The sequence below is a fragment of the Misgurnus anguillicaudatus genome, chromosome 3, assembly GCF_027580225.2.
Source record: "Misgurnus anguillicaudatus chromosome 3, ASM2758022v2, whole genome shotgun sequence".
Taxonomy (NCBI): Eukaryota; Metazoa; Chordata; class Actinopteri; order Cypriniformes; family Cobitidae; genus Misgurnus; species Misgurnus anguillicaudatus.
This window is the reverse complement of record NC_073339.2, coordinates 19,954,957-19,981,816: the sequence shown is the minus strand read 5'-3', so window position 1 is coordinate 19,981,816 and position 26,860 is coordinate 19,954,957. Positions and strand designations below refer to the sequence as shown.

Sequence of the window (26,860 nt, the reverse complement as noted above, 5' to 3'; positions counted from 1 at the left end):
CAAATGAATCAGGGGGCGAAGTGATAAATAACCATAAGTTAGGCTATGTGTATATGCCATATACTTGTATTTAAACTTGTATTTATTCCCCAATAATTTAGACATCAATAGCTTTAATATGAATGATTAGTTATTTAATAATAAATCTAACTAACGTAACTAACAAATGCAGAATCACTGTCAAAACGTCACAACGTCACAATAAATACACTAAAAGACACGCGCTGTTTTCTACGGTCACGTTTTTTTTTTGCAAGGACAGTTTGTTTTTCGATAAAATAAATCGTCTCATATGAAATATTGATTCGTGTTTTAACGAATGTGGTCACACAAATTTCCTATGCTCACAAAAACTGTACGAAATGTATTGGAATTAATGACACAATCTAGTTTAAATCCTAGATACTAATGTTTTTTTTATCTAGCAATGATCAACTGTTTAAATATCTGGATTGTTTTTATACAATAAAGATCACCCAGTGGAAAAAAGAACACTTGACTATGCCACAATCATTTTTAAAGTTTTATTTATTTTTGTATTTTATTTGTATACACTCTAGAAGTGCGTTAATCCAGTGTAATTATTATAAATTACATATTAAACAAAACTTTTCTGCCTTTTAAATACGGATTTGTTCAAATAAAGTTGCATTTGCAATATAAATATGTAATGTATCCTAAATATTGTAAAAGAAAATCGAAAGATCCAGGGGATGGTGAGTTATTACGATTACAGTTAAATGCACTGGATAACAATAATCATTATATATATATATATATAGGCTAACCCTTGTTGGCATGACATATCTTAAATCAGCTTCATACAGATTAAGTGGTCATAGCATTGTCACGTGGTAAATATGCCAAAGAGTGCAAAAAAGAATTCACTTGAGAAAAACTACAACTCTTAGTTAAAATATTCGAAAATAAAATTTAATGTTTATAAATCTCTATACTTAAATATTTACATTATGTGCAAATAAAGTGTTTAACATTAAATTAAACTATGCAGAGCCTGTGAATAAATCTCATTATTGTGTATACAGTATGCTAGTTTAGTATTCCCACTATTGGCACCCGATTCTTTTCATTCTGAACAAATAGAAAGGAAAAAAAACACTTTGAGATCAGATATAGGTAAACTGAACTACAAAGGAATTTTCCAAGTATTACTCACAGAAAAAAGCATTTCTCGTGAAATAAAATTTGACAGATTTTCATCATATTTGAATGTGTGTTTTTCAAAACATATGCATTTTCCAAAATATGTTTGCAATAGTTAGAAAAGTGCTTTTAGTCTGATGCTTTACCAGGTCACTGTGAAAAATGAACTTCAATTTTTGAAAAGCGGAAACTTGAGCAAAATATAAAGGAAATAAAATGCAGCAAGGATGATCAACAGAAAATACTAAACCTATGAAAGATGTTAAATAATATAAAATTCAGTGCTTGTAATTTACTCTTCTTAGGGAAGATGTACGTCCATACCCAAATCCTATTAAAAGTAGATACTACACACAGAATTAAAACAAACCAAAAAACAACAACATTTGTTCAATATTAATATTATAATTGTGCTGTTGTAATATGTAAAATTTGATATTTCAGTAGCTGTTTCTTAAAGTTTTAAAAGATAACTGGAAAGCTATTGTAGTGCATTGGAATAAAATGTTTTTTTCCACAATCATTGATTTCATGATATATAAATATCCTAGCAAAGAAAACATTTGATATATGGATGTGGAAATAATAAATAAAAATAAATGACAGAATTCGAGATTAGTGGAGGTTGTCAACTGCAGAATTATCTCTGAATATGACTGTATGCAGTATATGGCAAAAAGGTGACATTCATATCAAAATGAGAAAGAAAAAACGGATGTCTTGTTACACAAGCCCTATAAATTCCACATTCAGCTTTGACTGACTTCATAGCTTGTAATATATATCTTCATGTAGCTACATGGTTTTGCATGGTTAGCCGTTTGTATTAAGTTAGGTTTGTTGCGACCAAACTTAGCCTTCTGATTTATTTCGTTAATTCTTCACATTGCAGTGGTTCCTATGCTTCGCTCCTTTTGCGATGCATTGCAGTGTGTCACGTCAAAGGGTATAAAATGACCTGCAGTGTTCTGACAGTGTTTTTCCCCAGCCTCAAATAGAAATCTTCTTAGTGCAGTCGCTAACTTTTATTAACGTGGCAGTGGCTAGGCCGCCACGTGGCCGATCAGATAGATGTTGTCATAGAGGTGGCCTACGAAGTCCTCACTGATGTTCTGAGCTGCCCGCCGGGTGTTTCGGATAAATTCTCTCTTGGACATCTTGTTCTTCACGTGAGGACTGGTGAGATCAATGGAAAGAAGGATGAGGGAGTAGCACAGAACATACACTGCATCTGCAAAAGAAAAGAGAGGTGTGTTTACTGTAACTATTACTACTTCAGACAGAGAATTTGCATCAGATTCTTTAAGCTGGCTTTTATAGCGGCATATATCAGAGAACTGGCCAAAGGGCTTTTCATCTCGTCTCTTACAGTATGTTGCGATAAGAATGTGATAAGTAAAAAAGTGAGGTTTTTATATCTAGAAGAAACACTGATGCAACAACCTGGGAGGGACTACTAGGCCAATGAATCATACTGTATTTTTAGTAGTCACGTGCTATTATAAGAGGAAACTTTGATTGGTTGGAACAGGGTCCACTTTTGCTAACACTTTAAGCCAGTGGGCTTAGCTTGGCATTAGCGGCAAATAACAGTGTTTGAGGACAAGTAGATGGATTTCTCACGTCTTGGTTCATACAATATCATACAGACCCGCACCTATTACCAGAGGGTTGAAGCTGCCTTAAATAAACACATTACAGCTGTAATCCTGCAATTTGTGATTTGTTTGTGCCAACCTTGGAACTAGTTTTTCAGCTTCAGTTGTTGTGTGTGGCAACACTCCTACAGCATTACTTGTTAGCTGCTTTAATTTTTTGCTTTAAACTTAAAAATCACTGTGATCTTGGTCTCACAAGTGACTGGATCAAATGATAGTACAGTAGGTAAGTGCTAATCTGGGATGTTTTAGGACTGGTTTGCAGTTCACTCACCAGGACTAAGACCCATGTCCTGCACCACAGCGGGGTTGCAGGCACAAAAGCGATGGGAGAACTTGGTTATTAGGGTCTCCAGGTACTCGCCCCTCTCCTCTGGAGCATGGATGTGCCTGAAAAAGTCTCTCAGTGCATTAGGTAGGAACTGGTTGCTAAAATTATGAAGGGTGACCAGCTCATCCAGGACATCTCGCCTAGAAAAACAATGATTACAGTAAATACAGTAATCAAGTGCAAAGCTGTTATTATTAGTTAAAGTGACACAAATATGAATGACCTAAATTTGATCTGGTTTCGAGAAACGATGATGGAAACCTGTCTTACATCACCAAACAAAAATAAATAAATAAAGAAGAAAGAAAAGCAACAAACCGTTCGTCGAGATAATTCCGCAGCATCTTCCAGTTTAGCATTCTGGTATAGAATATAAACTTGGCAATTTCCTTCGGGTGGTCCACCAGAATACCTCTGGACATGAAGTAACTGATACCCTGAATTAAAAAACCCACATAAAACAGGGTGTGGGGATTAGGTAAAAGAGGAGGGGGGGCACTTTTCGCCAGACACCACGGTTTAGTCCGGAGCAAGGATATCGCATGTCCTTTAAGTGGACAGCTAAAGCTTTGCTAATCTAACCTAAGACATGGACGAGGGGGAGTCAAAGACATTCAGATGCACCTTTGTACAGAAGTCATGTTTAAAAGCAACTTGCATGAGAGAAAACCCATCAATTTCATTTTAATCTAGCGCCATGTCATGCACCATAATTCATTCTAGGTCAACCTGTAAAAATAATATATTTGGTCTCCAGTATGAGCAGTGCTGATTTATGTGGGAATTTACAGGAGCCTCAACAGGAGGAGGAGGAAATAGTCAATATTAATCATTTAATTCCAAAACACACTGTTGGTCAGATTATCTTTCTAATTTATTATTATGGTTTGGCCTATAATAATGGCCTCTAATTATGAAGTGCAAGATGTATTATGGAGAGATTAGTGAAGCAAGACAAAACAAAAGAAAGTACCTCTTGCGGGTTGGCATTGAATGTTAGACTTCCTTCATCTAACTCCATGTAAAGCTTTCTATAGGAAAATCCAGGTGGAAGCCTTCGGTTGTATATGGAACAGTGACCCCAAGTGGACTTGCACAAGCTGGAAGACAGCCAAGCATAAACAAGAAAGTGAACTTGAGAAACATTAAAAGATAAAATATGTTTGGATATATGTGGAAGATGCTTAATCTAAATCTATATCTATATCTTAAACTCCTTTCTTTAAGAACATCACATTAAAAATGACAGTAGTAGTCAATTTTATGTCATTAATAAAACTGCTAACTTTCATTTCTGGGTCTGTAAGGCATGCCTGAATTAATACTGAAAAGATCTGGTAAATTCGATATTACAGTACTTACCCCTGCCACAAGTACTCATCACTCCCCAAGTCCTGCCACACACAGGAGGCCAGGCACAAATCGGTAGCATTCAAATAGGACAGAATGGTGATGCTCAATTCAGGTGGCAGCATCTCGAGGTCGATGAAGCCCTGTTGATCTTTGCCCTTACGGACACGCAGCAGGTGACTTATGTCAGTGCCAGGGACCTGGCACTGCGGGGTCCGGCCCCGCTGCAGTGGTTCAGCTAGTGGGGGCCCATCCCTCCAGGCCCGCTCTCTATCCCGCTGGAGGAAGCACTGTTCGCTGTACTGCTGCTGCAGCTGCTGGTTCCTCACCACCCTCCACAGACCCTGACCCATCTGCAGATCTGACAAATTTTAGCACATGAAATATAAATTCAATATAGATTTTCCATACAGTGAAAATTAGGATTTGCGATCTTATAAGCTTACAGTACTCGATATGTGTATTTAATAAGTTGTATTAAAATTAGTATAGTACATTACATTTTTTGTCTGGAGAGTATTATAAATGTAAGAGCCATCCAAACTGCAAACAACTTGCACTGACATATCTTAAAATACATCAGTGCCCTTTGTTTTGCCTCAAAATGCACAAAAGTAATGTTTTTAGTAAGGCGTGTTTGTTAAAACTATTTATATTTTCTAATAAGCTAAAGCTAATCACTGTCGGGAAACCACCCCTATATCTTTATAGATACAATCAACTAAAGGATGATTAGGAACACCATACTAATACTGTGTTTGACCCCCTTTCGCCTTCAGAACTGCCTTAATTCTATGTGGCATTGATTCAACAAGGTGCTGAAAGCATTCTTTAGAAATGTTGGCCCATATTGATAGGATAGCATCATGCAATTGATGGAGATTTGTGGGATGCACATCCAGGGCACAAAGCTCCCGTTCCACCACATCCCAAAGATGCTCTATTGGGTTGAGATCTGGTGACTGTGGGGGCCATTTTAGTACAGTGAACTCATTGTCATGTTCAAGAAACCAATTTAAAATGATTCGAGCTTTGTAACATGGTGCATTATCCTGCTGAAAGTAGCCATCAGAGGATGGGTACATGGTGGTCATAAAGGTATGGACATTAGTGATGCACCGATGTATCGGCCACCGATATTTATCGGCCGATTTTTTATGAATTTGAAACCATCGGCATATCGGCAATAGCACGAGAAAGGCAGATACCGATTTTTTATTAATTAACTGCATAAAGAAATCCATTATATGTAAAAAATGAGTTGATGTTGTTAATAAAATAAATGCTGAATAGCAAAAACCACATTTGAAGATTGTCATGTTGTCTTATTATATTTGTTTTAGCTTAATTTGTGCCTCTCTTATTATGTTGGTCAGTTGAATGTTAATTAGATCCAATCAATGTTCAGTAAAAATAATTTGATGCAGAAATAAACTAGCTAATAGACCAACTGTATAGTATTGTATACAAGTGTTTAATATTGGTATCGGCATCGGTCAGAAGTCGTCTGTTTAAATCGGAATCGGTGCATCCCTAATGGACATGGTCAGAAACAATGCTCAGGTAGGCCGTGGCATTTAAACAATGCCCACTTAGGGGCCTAAAGCGTGCAAAAAAAAAACATCCCCCACACCATTACACCATTGCATTAATGAGAAATTGAACAGGTGTTCCTAATAATCCTTTAGGTGAGTGTAGATCATTACGAGTATTACAAGCATTACAAGCAGAACATTCCATATCTGAGCTGTAAAACAGCAACAGGAAATGACACGCTTTGTAATAATACACCTAAGTGTGGCTATTATAACACATACACAACTTTTCTATTCCTAAGAGTTTAGTCTTAGGTCAGTTCCTGCCTTTGATTTATTATGTAACAAATCTATATGAAGCAGTAAAAGTCGTAATCTCAGCAGCACTCTGAGATATTTGATACCCCGAGTCCTGTCCTGCTTTTATTGTGTCAGAAAAGCTCTCAATCCTGAATTTTATTTATTATTAAAGGATAACATTTTGTATAAACCTCTCATCCTTCTGTTTCTTTAAACTAAACCAGAGTAATGCTAAAGCATTAGCCCTCAGCACTTTAGTTCTGTTTTAGATAACTAGAACTTCTATTTACTACCAGAATCATTAACTTACCAGACAGAACAATACAGTCTTTAGGAAACTGGTTTTAGTGTGCAGTAGTCAGTTGGGAAATAAAACCCCTTGATGGCAGCTTTATCTTCACTGCAGTAGCACTAATCCTGTCTCGGAGATATGCATTAAGCCTTTTTATGTTGCCCTGTTTGACTCCCTCCAAGGGCCTCACTCTCTAAAACATAGCTCAACGTAACAGCCAGGCTTGTTATTCACATCTTTAATGGACTCTTGAATGCTCTCTGACTGGCTTTCTGGTTGCTGTCCTTACAGAGTCTCTAAACATGACAGCATTTGAACTAGTTTTTCATCTGATATAGGACCCATACTCGCTGGGGACTGACGCAATGATATGGCACCTGTTCATTGGCATTAGCTAGGAGGAGCTTGGGAATTTTTAAACCTCTAAAACAAGGGCTGACGATCTATAAAAGGTCAATGAACTCGTATCTCTGCTCTGCCTAGGGGTAAAAAGCTGTAACGTTTTTACAAACACATTTTGTTTAAGCAGTATGAATTTAGACAATGTTTACTGTAAGAGTGTTTTTATGCAATAATTACATCAAAAGTGAAAGTGAACAGGTCTGGGCACCCCATGCATGCATTATGTGAATCTTGATAAACACGGTTTACTCTAAAATGCTTACACAGCATTGACAAAAGTACCGATCTATCTTTAACTAATTCAGGTATGCGCTCAAAATACTATTTACAAGACTAATGACTTTTTGTTACAGATCACCCAAAAACTACTTTAAACATGGTGTAACCGTGCCGTGATATTTATGTGTACTACTTTTGTAATATTTGCATGTAAGCCTTTAGGTTTCTGCTTTAACAAAAGGAAACTTGAGGACTTTCATAAGTTTAAACATTACTTGTGAGACGTTAGATAGATTAAACATTGTGTAAATGTTAATTCTATCAAATATTTTAGCCTGATGACTGAAATAAATTTTCTACTCTTTGATATTTTCCAAGAATAGGTACGCCATCATGTTTGGCTGAAGCACAAAGTCCCGCCTCGCTCTAAAACAATTGGCTAAAAATCAGAATTAACTCACGTACTCAAACTCTGATTGGCTGTTGCGCCAATGACGCATCAACCAGTTTGTTTTTATTTTCCCAGGATCGATCGCTAAAAGCACCACAACCCAACCCATCTCTGTGTATGTGAAGTACTTCTAACGCCGCCGCGACGAAATGATTTCCTAATCCGCCACAGTCTCACTGATGAAATGATTGCAGTTCTTTTAACAGGAGCCTGGGACATCCATTTTGACAACTCCAACGCTGAAACCAGCAGCTGACAGAGATGAGACAGTATCATTCATCTGTCAGCTTGCTCCTCCTGTCTGTCTCTCCGCCTCCTCGAACACTTTGGCCAGGCTGACGTTTCTTGTTTTTGGTGGAAGTGACGCGGTGCTTCCTGAGTAAAATACATACAGTGAGAATCAGCAGCACTTTCGATAAAAATAGTATCGGTTCGTCACCTTTTACAAAATAAAGAAATTAAATATAATTTATAATTTAGTACACTATATCAAACTATTTTAAGCTATTACTTAATATTTAAAAACATGTTTAAAATTAGTTGAATGCATGAATATGCCAAGGATATATTTTGAATGTGCAGAGGTGAAACGCTGCTAACGTGCATGGAAACCAATCACAACAAACCCGCCACATTCAGCGCCAAAAATAAAACAATACATGAATCCCTGGTAAGAGATAACGTTATAGTTATGTTACAGTGACGTAATAGAAACGAATGCTATGTGAATGGTAACATAAATAACGAATAACTTCTGATAAAATACTCGTAAATGACAGATATGGCCACTGGGGATCTAAAAGGGTGTCTCAGGAAACTGGAAGCCTCTCTCCGCTCTCTAAAGTATCCAAGAGAAGTGGACTATCAAAGGTATTTGATATTTATATTGCATGATAAATACAAAGTGTTCAAGTGGTAACTGCCAAAACGCAGGTGGCTTTATGTAAAGTCAACGTTAGTCCTCCTGGTCAGAATTATTGGCACTCTTGAAAACTTGAGCAAAGTGATCTGTTGATCTTTTTTTCAAAAATTATTAAAAATGTAACCTTTTATTGAATTAAAGCAATTGATAGAAAGAGAAGGAAAACATAAAAATATTAATCAAACAGTTCAAGTAGGTTGGGGATTTTTCAAGACAAAAGTTATCTGCTTTTATTCAAAAGCAAACTCCATCAATGTTCAGTTGCCTGTTCTTAAACTTCAAAATCAACACAAAAACAGGTCACTGAGGACAATGACCCATGGCCATCCCAGTCCCCTGATCTGAACTCTATTAAAAGTTGTGGGAGGAACTAAAGAGGAGAGTCCTCAAGAATTAATAAGTTATGCAGAAAATTAAATTGTTTCACTTAAAGGGACACCATGAAACTTTTGGCCACTAGGGGGTGCTAGACACGTATTTTTCACTTCTAGCGCCCCTAGAGCCCACAAGCGCCGCAGCACTGTCGCAAAGGAAAGCAAGTAGAGGTAACTGCAGACTGGAGCAATGGGCGTGGCAAGAGGTCGGAAAGAAATGGGGCGTGCCACGAGGAATGGGGCGTGCCGTAAGGTCTTTTCAATTGGACGCGAAAAGCTTCCTGATCCGCATAAAAGCGAACCATAAACTTAATCACTATATATTATGTTGCTTGCTGATGTATGTATATAAACAATTTTATCGTAACACACAGAGCAACACTCACACGCTGTTTGCTGATTCACTCACTTCTTTTACTGCTTTATTCAGTACAGTACTCACTCTAATATAGAACACTGTTGCCCCCTAATGGCAACTCTTCATATAGCACAACATTTAGCTGCATATATAACACCATACAAAATACATTTCTTTCACTGTAAAAATAACAATGATGATATTGAGAATACATTCAAAAGTACGTTACCTTCGACACCTTCTGTATAACGCGGGTTACATGACGTAATCACCACCGCAACTTTTTCAGGATCAATCATTAAAAACATTCATAATGTTTGTGATAAATGCACTTTTTGTAAAACATCACTTAAAGATATTACATATTTATTTTTGTATTGCCCCGTTTCTATTTCATTTTGAACTGACTTCAAAATAGGTATTCCTAAAATAGAAATTAGCCCAGTATTAGAATTTAGAACGACATTTTACTTTGTTTCCAAAACCCATATTTTTCTGGAAATAATTATATAATTAAATTATTTTGTCGACGTTTTATATGCATAATCCACAAATAAAAGAAACCCTCCTATATTAACTTTTATAAGACCTCGCAGTAAACTTGGAAACCCTTTCAAACATGAGATCACAAAACAAAAAGTTTTTGAAAATATCTATAACTACTTTGATTCATAAACTTTTATTTTTGTATTCATTTGTATTTTTCATTCATGTTATACTTGTTATTCTCCGATTTACACATTTTGAGCTGTATTTACAATGCTTTGTATTCATCGTTTTTTATTGCATTATACTTGAAATGTCTGTATTTGAACTAAATAATAAAATTAAAAAAATCATTAAAAAACAAAGTATTATTTTAAAGATAAAAATGTCTCTAAAAGTAATGTTATTTTTATAAAAATGGTACAGTAAATTTTTGGCTGTATAAAGGCATATACGTGTTTGATCAAACACTCACCATATAATTATTAAATGAAGTAAAAACGGTCTAATAAACTTATTTTAAGTGACATTAATCAATTTAGCAAAACAAACACCATTTTATCCAAAAAACATTTATTCAGTCATTTTTACAATATTTTTTTGAAACGACAATTGAAGTTGTCATCAAAGGCTTGTGTTCTTGTGTTCAAAACTCATTCATTCGAACAGAAGCCATCAAACTCTCTATCCTAACGCACAGTGACCCCCTTCATGGCGTACCGCGCGAAATCTGTGGCTTTGCAAATGGCTTTGTATCTTGCGATATTCACAACAACACTGAGAGAACACAAGGGACATCGACATAAATCGCCGACTCGGATGTCTTCGATGCAAATGCAGTCATTAATTTCTCTCACTGTAACATGTATCTGTCAACAACAATTAAATAATCCCCAAAACTGAAAAGACGTCAAGCAAAGAGACCATCAAATTATATCGCACATGTATTATATCCATCTTCTTTCCTTCAAAAGAAAATTACGATTTCTTTTTAGCTAAAGGAAATGACGTATAACTATGGTTACGGCTGATTGGCCAACGCAGTTGCCAGAAGGAAGCTCCTTTTACCAATTAGAAACCTCTTACAACGCCCCTACCTCCTGCCACGCCCCTACCTCCTGCCACGCCTATTGCTCCAAGCTGCAGCTACCCCTGTCTCAAGGAAAGGAACTGGCCAACCTTAAAACTAAACTAAAAACTAAACATTTAAAATGCTAAACGATCAAAATTTTGAGACAACAGGGAGAAACGCAGTCATGTTACAACTTTCTGATGAGGAACTCGTCGTGGCAGAAGCCATTTCTCAATCTGAAGGTTGCAGCCTCCGGATGTCGTATTTCTAATACGTCATCAAGACTGTCTTATTTCACAATATTAACAATTACAAAGTTGACTATTATACTTAGTTAATCGTAAATTGTTGCAGTATGCTTATGACTTGCGAATGTAATGCTCAGTTTACCTTAATAACCCAGGCTTGATGACGTGTGCAGCCTGCATATTTGACCTCCGGAGGCTGCAGCCTTCCAATTCAGAAACGACCAGACGTATTTCCTTGCCTTTTTCCAAACAAATATTGTTGCATCCTCTCTCTCTCCCTCGCCACCAGGATTTTCCGCAATGGCGCTCGTTATTCCTCTTTTTTGTGTGAAAATCGCTCCAAATCCAAGTAAACCGATGCGTTTAGGTCTGCCGCTTTGTAATACGTCACGCGAGTGACAGCGGAACGCAGCAAATGAGGAAGAGAGAAGAGAGAAACGCTCGGATCTGATTGGTGAATGAATAGGGTTTGGTTTTACACTGTGAGCAAGTTTGAGTGCTATAGCATCCTGGATTGTAATGTAAATATCATAGACACAGTAAAAGAAAGGTAAATACGTGAACACAGCATCTGAATACAGGGAACTATATGCAAGATAATCGCCGTCATTTATAAAGAACATCGCATTTATGTATGAATCAACAGTTTATATAAAAAATTGCCTTAAAGGGGAATCGAACCCGGGTCGCCCGTGTCATAGGTCCGTGACACTAAAGACTGTGCCACAGAGTCACATAACAAAAACTGCTCTCTACACTCGTTAAGTAGCCTCCAGCAAAATTCACGTTTAAAACAAATTGTGTGGAGGAAGTGACGTATGCCGTAAAGCAGTCGAATTTTGTAGTTTTTTTTGTGCTCTGGTTACTACCACAAACCCTAAGTTTTAAAATACGAGTAAAAGTGATACAGACCCCGTCAGGCTATGGTAGACATGTCATTCAACCTATTTAAAGTCGATGTACTATCACAAGGGTCTTGAAAATGTATTATGAAGGTTGAAAAATTACATGGTGTCACTTTAAAGGTATAGTTCACCCAAAAAAAGCTAATTCTGTCATAATCTACTTACCCTCAAGTTGTTACAAACTTGTATAATTGTGTTTGTTCTATTTGTTGAACACAAAGGGAGATTTTTTTAAGCAATGTTTGTCACTAAGCCATTTTTAAAGCACCATTGACGTCCATAGTATTTTTCTTTCCTGTAATGTAAGTCAACGGTGCTCCTGTTTCCTGCTTTATTACAAATATCGTCCTTTGTGATCAGCAAAATAAATAATTTTTTACTGGTTTGTAACAACTTGAGGTTAAGTAATGACAGAATTTGCATTTTTGTGTGTACTATCCCTTTAAGTAAATAGGATTTTTTGCTTTTAAAGTCTGAACTGATGGGCACTCCAAATTACCATTCCTTCTGTGGTGCAAATATTATTTGAAAATGGCTAAATAACTAAAATGATTTTGCTGAGGCAAGGCACACAATTAACTTCTTGCATAATTTAAATGTAAAATTACAGGTTGTTTTGAATTTTTAATGGGTTTTAATGGAAGAAATGATAACATCAGGGACATAAATAATGTACTAAAAAACTTTAAAATTGTTTAAATCATTCATGTATAAAAAAATCCCAGTTTGAGAAAATATTATAAATACTTTTTTGATAGATTTTCATAGAAATCTGACTTTGTCCATATTTACGTGCTGTAATTGGGTCCCCAGTGCTTTTATGAACTAAGAAAATGTGAAAAAGATTAAACCAGTAACTTAGTTTTGGTAAACCATTCTCTGCAAGCATGTGAAAAAATAGGTCATTGAAATTGGCCTCCCCTTGTGATGTCAGAATACCACCCATTAATCTGCACTATCCAACCACGACACTGCTATTTAGTGCAGAGATCAGCTCATTTGCCTTTAAGGAAACACCCAAAAATGGCACATTTTTGCACACACATACAAAGTGGCAATTTTAACATGCTATAATAAATGATCTATATGATATTTTGAGCTGGAACTTCACATATGTACTCTAGGGACACCAAAGATTTATTTGACTTCTCAAAAAGTCTTGTGAAATGTCCCCTTTAATTTAAGGATGAAATAACATCTATACATTAACATACACATCCAGCGCAAGTTTGTGTGACCTTGTAAAACATTTTATTAATAAGACGTGGGATATAAACATGCTGTATTTCAGATGTTAAATACAAAAAAAAAAACAATAGCAATAAAGAAGTTTATGTTGTTTGCATTATTGATTATATTGATGTCACAGCATAATCACTGCTTCAGTGTTTATTACATAGATTTAATAAGCTACTATTATTCTAAAATGTGGAAAACATATAAATTAAAAAGGTGGGATGAAAGGGACCTTCTCTAATACAAACTCAGGATTTGTGAGTAAATATCTCCTTAGCTTCCCAGAACTCAGTCCAGACTTTCTAAATTCATAACTCTTCTAAATAAATTTTCACATGCAGTCAGTAGATATGATATATGCAGGATGTAATTAATTAAAAGCTGACCCCCCCTTTCGTTTTTGGCAGAGGGTTCAAAAATCTTAACTCATATAAACATCCACAATGGGGTTCTGCCAGTGTTTCATGTCCCATATTTTGTTTTGAAGTTTGCAGAATTAAAGACTGTCCCTCCAGCCCATCCACTACAGAGCTATTTTGTAAACAGGCTTTACATAAACCAGCTCTGTTTCTCCATCAGAAATTTCAAGCTGCAGATCAGATGCGCAGTGATGGGGTTTTGATGTGAGATTTATCAAACACATGCTCCTCAGAAACGGACAGATCCATTTGGCTTGTATACGCTGGAGATGATCCAGAAAGATGACTTAATTTGTCCCCAGCACGACACACTTAAGATGGCTTGCAGACAATTTTGGACACTTTATTAGTGCCGCCAATTTTTAAATGAAAACCTTTGTATTTGACAACTGATGGAGTTTGTCACTAGTTTAAATCTGCTGTTTGTCAATACTTTGTCAATAGTGCTTCATAATTCAATGTTTTTTATATCTCAGACTGGCCGTGGGGGATCCATCAGCATGTCTTCCTATAGTGAGCTATGCCTTCATTTCCTTTTCTCCCTCACTGACGGAGTACCTGGTCGAATATGGCGTGGAACTTACTGGAATGAATGATCTGCGATTTATTGAAAATGTCTACAAGGTGAATCGATTACAATCATCAGATTTCTTATGTAGACTCGAATGTTCAAAAGATATTCACACATTGCATGTTTTAGGGTCAGTTTTTGATTTTCTTTAGCAGCATGCCTTAATGTAGTCCTTTTTTAATTTGACTCGAAAAAATTAATCAAAATGAATAATAGAGATTGAGATTAAGTTATAAGAGAGCATCGCAGAATTTGGACACAAAAGTTGGATATGCAATACAGTGTACAATTGTTGATAGAGTTTTTCCTTCAACGTTTAATGAGAGGGATTGCTTTTAGGAGGCAATTTTACTTGTTATTTACAGCACCAGGCTTTGTGTTGCCTAATAGTCTTATTTATTGGCACTGTCTCTAAAGGAGGTTTAACTCGGGTCTTTCCAGAGAATCTTTAACTCTGCTCTCTGGTATAGCACTCGGTCGTTTAACTTGCAGCCCAGTGTTGAATAATTACCATTCTTTGCTCGCATCTCCTGCAGTGAGATAATAAAGAAAGAGGAGGCTGGCCTTCATGTTGGTCCAAGTCGTCTGATCTCAGATTAACTCGAAGCTGATTCAGGATGTTTGGCCGCAGGACTGAAGCGCTGCTCTGTCTTTCAGCACTTCCTCCTGTTCATTGACCTTTCATGCAGTTCGAAAAGAGTTCTGGCCCTCGCCCCAGGATCATGTGTGGCTCACGTGACATGTTCTGGAGAGAACCCGTGGTCCCGTCATGTAACTGAAAGGGCAGCAGGGGGCCTTGGTGGCATTTGCTAAAAATTAGAGATGTTGTAACAGGAAGGTAGTGTTTAGGAGTTCTATCTTATTTCTTTTTTCCATTTGTCTTTTCCACAGCTCATTGTTTCTGTCAGGCTTGTTCCTGTGATTATTCTCGGTGGTTCCCTTCCTCCCCTTGAAGAAATAAGATTTTCTTTCTGGTTTTAATTCACTTAGAGGAAAACTAACATGTGATTCCTGCAAGATATATTATTTACACTACATTTTAAAAGTACTGAAATAGTTTTGTTTTTAAGTGAGGGGGCATGTCTGCTAGCCATGAACATAGCCATAAAAACTGGCATGATGGTAAAAAAATCTGCATATTTGAAGTATGTAGAAACACATACATTTTTTCCCAAAAACTATTGTTCTAAAATATTGAAAAATAAATAGGGCTGCATGATATTTAAGAAAATTGTGATATGTGATTACTTGCTAAATGTTATGATATGCGAAACAATAATGTTTTAAGTTTGTTTAATCAATTTGAACATTAATAAAATATATTTTAAAAGTTAAATTATATAAAAACTTTTTTCCATCTATCTGGGATAAAGAAACCATCAGTCTCTTTGTCCTACCAGTTTCTCTGCTATCTGCATCAACCTAAAACTCTTTTTGAACTTTTGAACTTTTTGAAGTATTAAAATCATTCAGTAATTGCAAACCGTTTTGATATGCAGATATTTCAATAATTTCTAAGTATAAACAGGGTTCAACTAGGGATGCACGATATATCGGCCGACATATCGTTATCGGGCGATAACTGCTTATTTTTAATATTATCGGTTTTCGGTCTGATAGCAAAATTAGGCCAATAAATGAAAGCCGATAAATTATAGATTATTTTGGTTTGTTGAATCACTTCACTTGCTCATTGCTGGCCATGTGGAGTTTTGATTGGTGCTTTCTGTGACATAGCACGAAGATGACACATGTTGCAGTCTTAAGAAGAGTATGCTAGTCTAGCGCAAAGACAAGATGTCTGTGGTCTGGGAGTTTTTCATTGTGAAATTAATATGAACATTTATCGGCCTATATATATATATATATATCGGTTATCGCCCCCCAAATATAAAGAGTTATCGGTATCGGCCAAAATTTCCATATCGGTGCATCCCTAGGCCCAACATAAAGGACTGCCCAGGGCAAGCGTGAGCGATGTTCAGGCCAGTAAAAAGTATTGTCACTTGCCCGATCGGGCCCGTGCTTCACCCTCAGTCACTGATGAAATATATTAAAATATATTTTCACCAGTGTATATTATTTAACATCTTGGAAGCAGACATTTACTTGGGTAAAACACGACGAAAGAAACAATGCAATATTTTGCACAATTTGCTGTCAGTTTACAGGTAAAGCAGAAAAGTTGGGAACCTTTTTTCATTTGAACATGTCTGTTGTATGTATACAATTATATTTGACTTTTGAATTATTATGTGACACTGATTTTTTTATTGGGGCCAGTGAAAATTTTGGCATGGCAAGTGTAAACCTGAACCACTGGCCCGACTGGGCCAGAATAAAAAATTATTTGCGTTGAGCCCTGATAAATTTTGCAGCCCTAGAAATAAATTTTGAGTAAGTGACTCCAAACTTTTAAACGTTTTTTTTTAATGATTTTTTTTGCAAAATGTCTTAATATGTAGGTCTTGCGAGATGTTTTCAGCTATAAACCACTGCTGACCAAGCAACAGTTCCTTCAGTCTGGCTTTGCTGAGAGGAAAGTCACCATTCTCTGCGATATTATTGGCTTTGTGCTCAACAAACACAAAGAACTCACTAAAGAAAGCAAGGTATATCCAAGGTGTAACTACATACAGATGCTGTTCTTTGCTTGTTTGTTAATGCTTTTGCAGACACAGCATGTGTTTTCTCTATCATTGCAGCTTGCCATTAAGCCAAAGAGAATGTTAAAGAGGAGCACTCTAAATGATAACCCTTCAACTGAGATGGACTCACTGGGATTAACACCTTTAACGGTAATCCTTTTATATTATCTGATACCATGCTTTGGAAAATAAAATTTTACATTACTTTTATGCAATTGGCAGCCATTACAGTGAAGCAAACTATACATTTTTTTTCAGTTTGCAGTGCACTATCCCTTGACCTTGGCAGCCACGAGATCCAAATTTTTACCTATTCTTGATGCTATTAGGCAGGAGTTGATATTGTTACTCAAAATCATGTTTTGCAGATTTTTTACACACAAAAAGACAAAAAACTACAGTTTTTAATAGAGAAACAGAAATATTATTTTAAATTAACTAAAATAATACAGTAATGGATAATGTAAAGGCCACAGTTGGTTATAGCTGAAAAAAGCCCCAACAGAATGATCAGGCCTTGTATCCCACTGAATTAGCTTATTTCGCAATAACAACCAGCTGCCTGTACAATATCCGGATATTACACGACTGTTTACCTCATAAGTAGAGTCAGAAACATTAAATACTGATTTGAAACATTTTATTTGCTTATTTTTAATGAATGTAGACCTTCCACAAGGAAAACGCATTTACTTTCGGTTTTAAGATATGACAAGACACACTGAGAAAAATTATTCATTGAATTTAATCAATTTTTTAAGGTAAGTGGTTGCAATCAATTTATTTAAGCTCAATTTAAACAAAAGTTTTATATTTTATTTTACGTTAATAATCTTTTTTGTTTAAATGTAGCTTAAATAAATTGATTGCAACCACTTACCTTAAAAAAATTGATTAAATTCAATGAATAATTTTTTTCAGTGCATTTAAATGTCACAAACATGCTATTTTGTTTAATCCTTAGTAAATATAATGTCATATATGAAGAGTTTTGTTCCAAAACGCAATGAATCCATTTTGACTAATTTCAGTAAAATGTGTTTTCTATATCAAGAAAATGACAAGATGAAAACCACTATTTTCTACTACAAACTTTCACATAGCATCTTTAGGTTATAATAACAAAAAAATCACCTCCATAATTTTTATATTTATTAATTTATTACAAAAACTGATATTTTTCTGCAAAATGCAATAAAAATAATTATTTTTTTTTGGTCCTGTTCGATTATCGTTGAGTTCGAGTAAAATAATGGAAAGTTTTTCATAAGATCCCCTGAGGTTAATGTGTTAGAATGACAGAAGCTTGATGCTGTCGTGTAAGAACAAGCAACAGCCGGCATTTTTCCTTCACCCGAGTGCCTCTTGCGTACATTATTCGATTTTGATGGTTTACGTTTTTCCCCGGCACCGAAAATCACCACAGGTTTATCAATGCCATCAAAAGTAGTATTTTGTTTTTGTTTGTTTGTTGAGCACGACCATTGTTGTTTACAATGCGTGGAATGGTGCGCTGTGATTTGTTGAACGGATTTATTGCATTCTGCAGAGAAGGAGGACTAGCGTTTATCGCGTTTTGGGAAAAAGGGACAAAAGATGACAGAATAAGATGGCGGATATCGGATTTTGCGAAAAATAAGAATTAACTTTTTAATACTGATCAGATACAATACTGATTTTGGCGGTAACTAATATATATATATATTTTTTTTTTCTCGCTTTGAAACCAAACTCTTCATATGTTATTAAAATACATATTTCTTTTTAATTTTTGTAACTGTAGCTGTCAAAATGATTTGCAGCATCCGGGTTACCATGTGTTATTAGTTTTAGGCGTTGTTATATTGGTATAACATACGTTGGAATGTCACGACTGGTCAATCAGAATCAAGCATTTTAGAGAGCCGTGTAATAAAGATAGATGAGTAAGCCATTGATTACTAAATCAGTAAAATACATGTTGATATTTTTAGGAACATAAACATCATGTGTTTAGTATTATTAATATTACTTTTTCCATCTTAGGTTCTTCAGAAGCAGCCACTTGTGGAAAGGCACCTTGGCAGCAGTTCAACACCAACACAGATCAGATTCTCTTCAGATGAGCAGCCACAGCAGGAACAGGAAATTGAAAAGAGGGGAATAGACAGTGGGCCTTTTCAGGACTCGCCTGAACCTACAGATTCTGATGTAAGAATCCTGTGCATCCTGTGGTATATGTAGAAAAAAAAACATTCTTCAGCAAAGCTCTGACCTCTTTCAGTTCACTCTCACACACGCCGTCTCTTTAGAAATGTGTTATAGAAAGCATGTTGAGCGGGGTGGAGGCTAGGCTTCTGGATACTGTCAGCAGACTGGAGCAGCGACTGACCTTCATGGATCACAGGATACATGCCCTGGAGAAAAGCCTGGCTGGCAAGATTGTCATTGAGAGCAACCAGTGGGAGAACTTGGAGAGTCGCGTGTTGCTGCTGGAGACCAAGCTGGCGCTGACCTCGGCACAGGTTCGGGAGTTTAACATCTGTTTGGAACTACATTTCGGTTTGTATTTCAGCGAAGGCCTAGTGTTGCATTTTCCCGATTATTCTTGCATTTTGTAATGAAAAAGCTGATTTTTTAGTAATCAAACTTGTCAAATGGAAAGGTCATGGCACCCAACATCACTCCAAAAAAACACATACTAAACGTCTTTAAGGTGCGTAGGTTAAAATAATTGAATAATCCAAGAATAAAAAACATCAGCAAACAAATAAATGTATTACGCAAAGGCTAAATATACAAAAACACCATAATGGTTCGAATTCTTTATAAATATTTACAGGGTTTTTTTAATAATTGCAAGCCGACATTGCACCTATGTAGGGGGTGCGTGGGGAAAAAACTAACGCGGGGTTAGTTGTAACACAGACTGTTTACATTGTTGCACAAGGTTAAGCATTTTGTTTTTCAGTTTTTTTTTTCACGCTGCCAAAAGACGATCTCCCGCAAATTTATGGAAATGTATAATGTTTTTCCAGAGAGTTATTGATGAACGAGTGTTTTGGCGGCATGTAAATAATTTTTTTTTTAGTTGGGTGTGTAAGATATCAAATCCAATGCTATGTCATATTAATCAGTGTCTTGTTGACTAAAACATAGCATCATTTTGAAATATGTCTGCAGTTCTTAGCAACTTTTTTGGTGGGCCTGAAAATATTTTGACCCAGCGGAGTTAATTGCAACGCTGTGCTACAACTAACCCCTCAGCACTTACAATATGAAAACCGCTAACGTTAGGGTAATTCTTGCTGTTGTTTTAAATAGGCTACACACACACGCATGATTGCTTGCTGCCAACAAAATAAATGTGCCTGTCTTATCAAAAATAGTGTTTCAAATGTATTTTTGTTCATATCTTTAATATTGATCGAATAAGGTCACGTCAAAGATTGAAATCATAATGAAATGAATGGCTGAAATCAGACTTTGATCTCAGAATTGATTTTGAAACTGTAGTATGGTTATTACAGACTGGGTCACATATAAAAAAAGTTTTGTCATAATTGTGCTGCTTTTTCTCACATATTTAGACATTTGTATTCATTTATAATTAAACTATTGTTAGAAAAGGGCTGAATGAATGAATACAGTGTGGATACCTGTCTATTATAGACAGATATATAAACAATATCCATTTCAAGTAAATAGACAAAATAGTAACTTAATTTTTAGCAAGTGTTACAACTAACCCCCTGCCTGTTACAATTAACCCCACCTATGGGATAAGTTGTAACGTTTGCACTTCTGTCACGTTTGGTGTAATTGTCCAAGAATGGTAAGTACTAGAAACAAACTTCAAATGTTAATTTGTAGCAGAGATGTGTGTGTTGCTTGTGTAAAAATATCATTAATAAAACTCAAATATTTTTTGAATGATTGAGCCAAAACCAAAAAGCGTTGGTTGTGCCCCGCTCTCCCCTAGTGCTTAGTAAACATAACATGTCCCATTACATCAAGCGTACATGTGAAGAGTTTCGTGTGCAAAACGAGATAACTCCGTTTTTTTTAATTTTTCAGAAATCTTGTTTTTTGGTTGTGCATTCCAATTAATATCAATTCAACTGCAGTTGGTTTGTTTTGATTTAAACCTTCATAACTAAAAAAAATACTGCTAAGTAGCACCATAAAACAAAATAATAACATAATAATAAACATGTTTTGACCAAAATGTTAAAAACGGATTTATCTCGTTTTGCAACGAAACTCTTAATGTGTTATTTGGAACTCAAATCTATCTTTATTTTTATAGAGTCTATCATCAGGAGATAGAGTTTGTAATCTCAGCATGGACAAAACTGAATTTAAAGAGGACACAGGTAATTCTAGCTTCATATGTTTAATCTTTATTAGTCATTGTGCATTCATTAAGTCCAAAGTTTTTTTTTTGTCTTAGTAGTGTCTTCAGGTGGTTTTTCCACTGTGATTCAACCTGATGTTAGTGCTGCTGAAAACAGTTCAGTCAATCCTCCAACAGATCCAGAGGTGAGCATCTATCCATCTTTAATTTGATGGTATATTTTATAAAAAATAATTTGATAAAAGTTTCAATAGAAGTTTAATAACCACTATTTCGTTTTTCCCATTTTTTTTAGAATATTAAAGAAAGGCTTGAGAGAATAGTTAACATGTAAGTGTTGTCATCAAATTTATTTTTCAAATTTTATTTATTCAAATCTAACAATCTGAAACCTTCCTCTGTTTTGTTAGAATTACACAATAAAAGTCAGTGACATTTCTCTATTTGTGTGTTTAAATTATGTACATAAATTTGCAACCCAAAAAGAGGATGCACAACAATTTGATGTTTTCTCTCTGTTTTAGGATGAAGGATACATCTAACATTCTGCAAAATATAGAGCCAACAATGTGAATTGTACACAGCCTGAACTTGTTTTTACATGCCCTGTTAAAGTGTTATAAAATATGAAGTGCCTTGTCCTCTAGATGTCACTGGAACTCAAGTAAAATTTCAAGGTAAATGGCGCCCTCTAAGGTTTGTTCTTTTGTATTACAATCTGTCAAGGAAGCATTATTAGTAGAGTACATTTACGCACTTCAACAGTTGTGCACTCACTTATATATGCATGATAGATAAAGTAAAGGTTGCATAAAGTACCATGGTTATAATTATTGGAGCACAATGTTCTGCAAATGAATTTTAAAGATATGAAGTTCAATTGTACCTCTACCAAGATCATGGGTACGAGTTCTAAGGAATGCACATACCAGCACTGATAAAATGTTAAGCTTGAGTTAACATAATGGAGGTCGTTGAGTTTTTGCCTTTTTTAGTGGACCTGTAACTCACTTTTTACCCTTTATTAATCCAGAAAGTCCCATTGAGATGAATGATCTCTTTTACAAGGGAGACCTGGCCATACAAACTCAATTTAAAATCCAATGTAATTTGGATACTGATGTCATTTGCATTTATTTACACGTCTGACAGCTTTTCTGTGCTTTATCAGCCACATTTAAGGGTATGCATTTTTTCAGTGTTGAAATAATTTTTTTATTCTAGCCTTATGGGCAAACAGCTATTAAGGGGATAGTTCACTCAGGGATGAAAATTCTGTCATTATTTACTCTCGTGTTGTTACAAACCTGTTTACATTTCTTTGTTCTGTTAAACACAGAGGAGGATGTTTTGAGAGATGTTTGTGGCCGGGCCGTTTGTCGACCCCATTTACTCCCATAGTATTCTTTTTCCTATTGTGGACGTGAATGGGGTCCACGAACGGTTTGGTTGCAGGCATTTCTCAGGGTGTCTTCCTTTGAACGGCAAAATGTGTGCAGGTTTGTAACAACACGAGAGTGAGTGAGTGATGACAGAGTTTTCATTTTTGGGTGACTATCCCTTTAACAAGCAAGGAATCACTATCAAAACACCCTTTTGTTTAGGTATCCTAACTAGCAAGATGTGGCAACGGTGGCTCCACCACTGGTGTAAATTTAGGGAAAAGTTATCAGTTTATGGGAGCGGTGACGGGTTAGGGGCGTATACTAGAAACCTATTTGAAAAGCAGACATTTGTTAGTTCTGTCAGATGTCACCATCTAGTGTCCAGCTTTACGGCACAACAGGTTGTGATATTTTTCTCATTTTATCTTCATACTTTTTTACAAATAACTTTCATATTGTAAAACGCAACAGAAGTGCACATGCTTGTAATCAACTTATATTTATTAATGTGACCATATTTATTAATGTTTGGTAGTAAATTGAGTAGATTTTTAAGGTCATGTGACCTTTGGAGGAGCTCTTGGTCCTGTGAATCATTTCACAGGATATCAGATTTTATCAAATTCAAAGACCTGAAAGATCTAGCTGTGACCTAACAACGTCTCGCAACAAGACATCTAGAGTTTGACTGGTTGCTCTCACAGGACACATTTACCGTCTCATGTTTCCTTTCTGTACAAGGCAATGCTGAAAAACTGTTTTTCATCAATGGACTTTTCCTATGTGGTTGACAATCACAGAGTGGGTCATTGACCTCTGTTCATATGGCTATCTTCAAGAGGTTCCCTTAAGATCATTTGGACACAAACAATCAAGGAGAGAAAGAAAGGTCTGATGGTTGGTGTAATTATGTTTGAAGGAAAGTGTGCATGGGGGGGTATTTGTAAACTTTGTCAAAATTCTTCAGCATCTGTGCGTATTAAATTGTAGATACTTGGAAGTTATCTGCTGGTGTCTTTACTTCCTAACTCACAATAAAAACCAGGCCAGTTTTGAATTTTCATTCAGATTTCTTCTGGAGTGGATTGTAACTGGCTTTTCTCAACTTCAAAGATGCAAAAGCATTATAAAATAACTGCACATGACTCACGGCATAGATTCCATGAGTTCTGAGGGCATTTGAATGGGTTGTTGAAAAACAAACTGAAAGATAATCAACGCTATCTCATGGAAATTCATACGTATTTTGTGTAGGCCCTTTCTGCCTCGAAAGACAATGGCTGCGCCTTTATCTTTTTCAGTCAATTTTGTTGTCGGCAACATCTGGAGTGGCTCAATTCATATAAATTCGTATGGCCACATTTGTACATTTTTGTACTATTTGCTTTTGCCCCTGTTGGGGGGGGTATTATTGTGTTTTATTATAATGGTATGTTTTTATACGAATTAATATGCATTAGCCAACTCTACATACAGTACAAATTCTTGTGAGATCTGATACAATTCATTATTAAAAAAAGGTATTTTTTGCTCTTTATGCATTAAGTATAATAAGGACACAGTTTAGGAAGCTTACTTAATACTGTCACCGGCCCACAGGTGGGTGTTTCCATATCCATGAAACAGATAACAGCCTATTCTAAAACTAAAATAATTGTAACATATTGCATCACCATTTTGCAAAAAGAATGATGTTCACTATAAAAAATAAAGCTTTGACTCAACAACAAAAATATTAACGCAACAGTTTTCATCAATTTTTGAGTTAAGACAACTACTTCTAAAACCAACAAACTATTGAGTTGTGTGCACTTAGAAAATTGTGTTTTGAATATTAATAAAAATTAAGTTGTTTTAACTTTCACGTTATTTTCAATTTGATTCAATCTTGTACACTGATTTACATAAAACTACTAAAAATATTCATACATTTTTTACCAACACTTGTCAGAAGACAACCAGTCTTAGCATTTTTAGCAAAATGCATTAAGTGCATTCAGTGAGTCTCTTCTCAACATAAGCAAATGCTCTACTCTTCAGCATAATGGTAACCTCTTAAAAATCAACATCATAACAGAAACTCATTTAAATACCAAAAGTACAGAACATTAAAAATTAATAAGTCTTCTCATGTTTTCATCTTGATTAAAAATTCATTAAATAACACCATATTTCTACATTTACTCTTACTATCAAGTCTCATGCAAAGCATGGGAACCTGAAACTTGAACTTGAAAAATGAAGTTATCAAGCTAAATGCATTGATTTACTTCAACTTAAATAAAAAAAAACACAGATATTTGAGTTGAAGTTGCACATAATATTAAGTTGATGTAATTATCTACATTATTATGTCTGGACAACTCAATAAAAAGTTTGCAACTTAAAATGTTTCAATAAATTAATTATTTAAATTTTTTTACTTCCACCAATGCATGAAATTAAGTAGTGGGAACAGATCCCCTAAATTATTTTTTAGATTAATAGTGAGAATAATTTTGTAAAATATAATGGGCCAACACGTATATCCTACTCGAAACCTAAAATAATCTTGTACAATGCATATATTGTTGGTGTACTTTTTATATTTCAGCAACAGTCATTTAGAGTCTAATGAGTGGTTTCCCGGACAGGGATTAGTTTAAGCCAGCACTAGGCCTTAGTTTAATTAGGAAAATTACTAGTTTAAACTAAAATGCCTTACTAAAAACAATACTTGTGTGCATTTTGAGACAAAACAAAGGACACTGATGTATTTTAAGATGTGTCAGTTCAAGTTGTTTTCAGTTTGGGTAGCTCTTACATATATTTTAGGCTAGGACTAGTCTAATCCCTGTCCAAGAAACCGTCCCTAAGTGTCACTGACCCCTTAGAAATGCATATTAAATATATATCAATAACACTAATATCCTATTATAAATCTCCAAAAATCTTGACAAATATCATTGGAAAGTTTTCATATTCATATCAAAACCTTTTTGCGCTAATTATAATGCAATGACAGTAATTCATCAATTTGTGACAAGAATATGCAACAAACCAATGACACCTAGTGGCCGTTGTTGGTAATACTAAAAGTGTCACAAACCATCAAACCAGACTTGTGACTTTATTTTTTATTTATTTGTATGTATTTTGCTTGAAACATTTATATTTTTATAGATTTGTAATATTACATTATATATATATATATGGCAGTTAAGGGGTTAAATAATGTCTAACAACTGGAACAACAGTGATATCCACAACAAGAGAGTAGAGACGTTAACAGGGCTGTTTGCGTATGCACATCACATGAAGAGAAGAGGAGCAGGTCAAGACGTTCATCTAATAATAGTTTATATTATTAAACTATAGTAAGCCTTCAGTACATCTAAAATATCATGATTTTATTTTATTTAACATTTGAAGCTCACAATTCACTCCTAATTTTAAACAGAAAAAAGCAAATCAACATTTTATACAATCATAATGTTGGTTTAGAAGAACCAAGAAAGCCATTTTTATTAACATAATGAGGGTTATGAAATAGTGACCGGTGAAATGACCCTTTTATCATGTTTGGTCCTTTGAGACAAATTCCTAGAATTGCATAATTCCCAGTAGACTTTATGTGGATTGTAATTGTGCAATCACATATTATTAAAAATATATTTTAATGAAATAAATGTTTTAATGTGTTAAAGGGAATATTTGCATTCTTAGCTGCTTGGACGCAGAAGGTATTCATTATAATCATTCCTTGCCTTTAGATAGCCTATATTTCATGAATGATCGCAAAGTCTCCTTGTCTCATTAGCTTTATCAACCACATGGAAGCATCAATACATCAGTACATTTATCTTAACATTGAAGCCCAGCCAGCATGTTCTCTGGTAATCGAATTAGCATTAAGTGAACCTCAAAATCAATATTCACTCAAAAGGCAAAACAATCACTCAAGCAAAACTGAATCTGCTCTATTGTGAAATGGAAACCGATCGGTGCTCTGCATTGAGAAAAAAGCGAGAATGTTTTTAGGTTTGATGTTTTCCATATTAGATTTGACAGACACTTATAGCAAAAGTGATTGCAGTACATTTAATCAGTTTGCACATTCCCTGGAAGTCAAAGCCATGACTTTGCGTTGCTAGCACTACACTGTATGAGCTGGACTACAATGGTTTGCTTTTTGGTTTGTTGCTGAAACCTTGTAATC

General features: G+C 35.4%; 2 protein-coding genes across 5 annotated transcripts; one reads left to right on the top strand and one right to left on the bottom strand.

The window, feature by feature from the left end:
- Positions 1-510: 510 nt before the first annotated feature.
- Positions 511-8,020, bottom strand: fbxo8 (F-box protein 8). The gene is made up of 6 exons (XM_073862832.1): positions 7,814-8,020; positions 4,516-4,866; positions 4,127-4,253; positions 3,472-3,590; positions 3,097-3,293; positions 511-2,395 (listed from the first exon to the last, which is right to left on the bottom strand). The coding sequence occupies exons 2-6, from the start codon at positions 4,854-4,856 to the stop codon at positions 2,208-2,210; spliced, it is 972 nt and encodes a 323-aa protein (XP_073718933.1). The 5' UTR covers positions 4,857-4,866; positions 7,814-8,020; the 3' UTR covers positions 511-2,207.
- A 146-nt stretch (positions 8,021-8,166) lies between these two features.
- On the top strand, positions 8,167-23,725 carry cep44 (centrosomal protein 44). Of its 4 annotated transcripts, none has more exons than XM_055205078.2 (11): positions 8,167-8,372; positions 8,482-8,572; positions 14,199-14,346; positions 16,759-16,905; positions 16,999-17,091; positions 18,967-19,131; positions 19,233-19,445; positions 21,230-21,296; positions 21,374-21,462; positions 21,573-21,607; positions 21,802-22,095. In XM_055205078.2, the coding sequence occupies exons 2-11, from the start codon at positions 8,484-8,486 to the stop codon at positions 21,848-21,850; spliced, it is 1,095 nt and encodes a 364-aa protein (XP_055061053.2). In that variant the 5' UTR covers positions 8,167-8,372; positions 8,482-8,483; the 3' UTR covers positions 21,851-22,095. The 4 variants fall into 4 exon arrangements, 3 of the variants coding, with proteins under 3 accessions (XP_055061053.2, XP_055061052.2, XP_055061051.2); XR_008644419.2 differs by lacking the exon at positions 8,167-8,372 and adding an exon at positions 23,404-23,725 and having other exon boundaries at positions 8,379-8,572; positions 21,802-21,954; XM_055205077.2 differs by lacking the exon at positions 8,167-8,372 and having other exon boundaries at positions 8,379-8,572; positions 21,377-21,462.
- Positions 23,726-26,860: the final 3,135 nt, after the last annotated feature.